The 3,358-nt window shown below is 40.4% G+C and overlaps 1 protein-coding gene across 1 annotated transcript in view; it reads right to left on the minus strand.

The window, feature by feature from the left end:
• Positions 1-1,453: 1,453 nt before the first annotated feature.
• NUFIP2 (nuclear fragile X mental retardation protein interacting protein 2) overlaps positions 1,454-3,358 on the minus strand; it is a gene marked incomplete at its 5' end in the record, with an annotated part of 10,579 nt that continues 8,674 nt past the window's right edge. The window contains 2 exons of the mRNA XM_009997782.1: positions 1,454-2,376; positions 2,758-2,790. Coding sequence (XP_009996084.1) covers positions 2,324-2,376; positions 2,758-2,790 — 86 coding nt within the window. The remainder of the gene's footprint in view (positions 2,377-2,757; positions 2,791-3,358) is intronic.

Below are 3,358 nucleotides of genomic sequence, written 5' to 3' on the forward strand. Positions count from 1 at the left end.
TTTTGGCAAGCAGTTGGGAGACTCAACAGAATCAAAAATAGGAACATCAGAGGACTAGATGTCGGGCACATCTGTAAACATGTTATACATCTGAAAGTTATAGACACACCTGTAAAGGTGGTGGTACAGTTTAGAGGTGAAACAGAACTATTTGCAACTGGCCAACCACACATTTCTGAACCTGGACTGATACAATACATGGTTACTATATAGTATTACACCACAGTATTATACTATATAGTATTTTATACATAAAAATGGAGTAGGCAATCCATAGTCAAACTTTTAAAACGAAGCATGGCAGAAAGCTAGCAAGCTTACAAATGGTACAGAATTCAGTTTCATTGTCCCACCATGAACCTAAGCGTCTCGTTCAGGAACAATCTTATTAACAGAATAAAAACAATTAAAAAAACACATGCTACATACTCCTAGTTAACAAAACAAAAAGTGGGTAAATCTAAGCACATGGGGTAGGTAAAAGTTTTGGGCTTATCTGCTTCCTGTAATGCCCCATAGGGTCCAGTCTGACTTCAGGAGACACCAACTGCTGCTGATCTCAACGCCCAGACACGTTATCGGTCAATATTCAGCCACAGGCACCCACGATGAGCACTGGGCATATGTAGAGCTTGGGACGGGTCAGAAAAACCCATTTCTGCTTCATTCACTGCTTGCTCTTACACTGAACCCTGTAAACTTTCCACCTTCTAAAAAAAAAAAAAAAACCCAGGAAAAAAACCCCAAATAACACAAATAAAACACAACCTCCCCAACCCCAGGATGATTTGGACGCGCTACCCAAGCTGCGATGGGGACAGAGCGGGTTTGGTGGCTGGAGCCCGAGTTTGCTCAGCCTTCTCTACCACTGCTAGGAAGCTTGCCTGTCCTTGGGATACTTTTTATCTTTTTTTTTTGTTCATTTTATTTTTTTTTAATTTATTTTTTATTTTTTTTTAATTTTTAAATTATTCTTTCCATCCCTAAGTCCTCCATTTTTGTAATAAAATATATTTTTATTAAGAGATAATTAGAAGCAGAGCCCAGAAATACACAGACTGCATTAAAATATAAAAGAGCATTTCCAATGGGCAGGTGCAGGGAGCCCAGCCACTGGCATTCTATGGACAAATGGAAAAGGATTCAAATTCCCATTTTTCTTTTTTTTTTTTTTTTTTCCTTTTAAAACTTTTTTCTTTTTTTTTTTCCTTTTGATATTTTTTTTTTTAAAGAAAAAAACCAAACAATGCAGGAAGGGTGAAAGCTAACAGAACTCACTTCAGTTTTTCCAATGAAAATGGGAAAAAATCCAGCACATTTAGTGTTAGGAGACAGAGCAGATATGAAACACCTACAGCTGAAAGCAGAAGATAACCCTTTTTTTTTTTTTTTGCTCCCAGTAATACAACGGCATTAATGTGGGAACAGTGGGGTTTTTTGTTGTTTTGGTTTTTTTTTCATATTAAATGCCTAAATAAGAGATTGCTTCTTCTTGCATGTTGTCTTTTAAAAATGAAAGAACTCCTCAGTTTCAATAGTCCAATGTGTAACCGGAGCCAGGTCAACTGTGTGACTTCACCATGCATCCTAGAACTGCAGTTTTCCCATCTTTCCCCCAGAAGAATGATGCTTTTAAGACAACATTCCCAACACAGGATTGGCTGCTTTACTCCTGGCAAAACATGCTGATTAAAATTCTCTGGAAGAAAACAAAGGAGCTCTGCAAACTTCCAAGGTGTTTCTCCAGCATTCCATGGAAAACAAAACAGAAAAAAAACCCCCAAAATAAAACCAAAAAATGAGAAACGGGAAGTGGAAGGGAAAGGGGAGATGAAGGATGGTGAATCATCCTGATATCCCTGTGATTAGTGTGTCACTACAGTCACAGAACAAGAAACAGAAACCTTGTTAAGTGGAAATGCCTCTCCAGTGAGTTGCTGTTGCCCATGCAGACGACAGCAGGAACTTTAGAACCGGGCTGGTAAATCGAGTCTGTTTGTTAATCACTTGCATTCACTCTTTAAACAACAAAAACAAAACAACAAAACAAAAAGCAAAAAAAATTTCTATTCAGTACCGGAGATTAAATAATCATGTGTGTAGTCTCGTTGAAATAAATTTTCAGATTCCTTAAGAGTCTAATTACTTTCAGTTGCCATTTTTAAATAACTATATATATATATTTGTATATATTATCCTGTGATTCTAGTTATGGTTCCTCTGCTGCACTGAAGATTTAGAAGGAGCATAAAAGCCTTTTGTCCCCCACGAACAGCACAAATGCTGCAGAAAGGTTATAACAGGCAGTCTTGTCTTGCTACCTTCATTGATCCGGGCGATCCATGGCTTCATCGTAAATGATTATCCTTTTGGGATCTGAAAAGAAAACAAAAAACTAAGTTTTTGACAAGCTACTCTCAGGACTTGTGACTGAAGACATTAACAAGAGATCTGCAAGGCACTCAGCTGCTAAAGAACTTTCCCTGCTCCCCACATCACAACCCCAGGTAGCAGCACATGAATCTCCCTCACCACTCTTCCCACAGACTCTGCTTCTTTCTGAACCCCTCACCATTATGGTGACGTCGATTGTCCTGACTTAGGGATCACAAACCCAGATAAACCCAGACTATAAACCACAGGCAGTGAAGAAGTAAACTGGGGAATCTCCACACACCAAGACAACCCACTCTCATCACCCAGCCCAACAGACAGAGCAGAGCAATTTGATTTACTTATTCTTTCCAATATCCTTACCTTGCTTCTGCAAATTCAAAACTGATTCCATTTCTGTGGAGGCAAAAAGAGAAGACCATTGTTACTGTGCAGACTGATACTGCCTTTACAGACAACTTCAAACTTGCTTCAGTTTTCCAAGCATGGCAGGGCACCCCCAGCCCCATCCAGTCCATCAGCACAGCCCCAACCCAGCCCAGATGATGACACAAATTTGACATGAATAAAAGGCAGAGTCTTAAGATCAGATGGCCAAAGTGAGCATCTGAAATACCATCCCCACTCCTGCTTCTGTAAATCACAGCCCAACTTTGGGCTTCACTACTCAAACTCCAATGCTGCTTCACACCTTACAGCCTCAGTGAGCAGCGTGGAGAGATGATTTTTACGAGTTGACGCTTTAGTGTGTGTGTGAAATCACAACTGCTGGACAAAGCGAGTTTCTCATGGCTCACAGCATGCATCTGCTGAAGCCCATGCTGCAAAGGTTCCTCTGCTAACACCACTGCCAAACTGCTGCCAATGGATCACCCCAGAACAAGGTGCTCTGCTCCAGACACCCAGCTCTTTCCCCAGTTTACCTCTTGTGGGACTAAAGACAAACAAACCCTCCCCAATTCCT

The sequence above is a fragment of the Chaetura pelagica genome, unplaced genomic scaffold (assembly GCF_000747805.2).
Source record: "Chaetura pelagica isolate M959 unplaced genomic scaffold, ChaPel_1.0 scaffold835, whole genome shotgun sequence".
Taxonomy (NCBI): Eukaryota; Metazoa; Chordata; class Aves; order Apodiformes; family Apodidae; genus Chaetura; species Chaetura pelagica.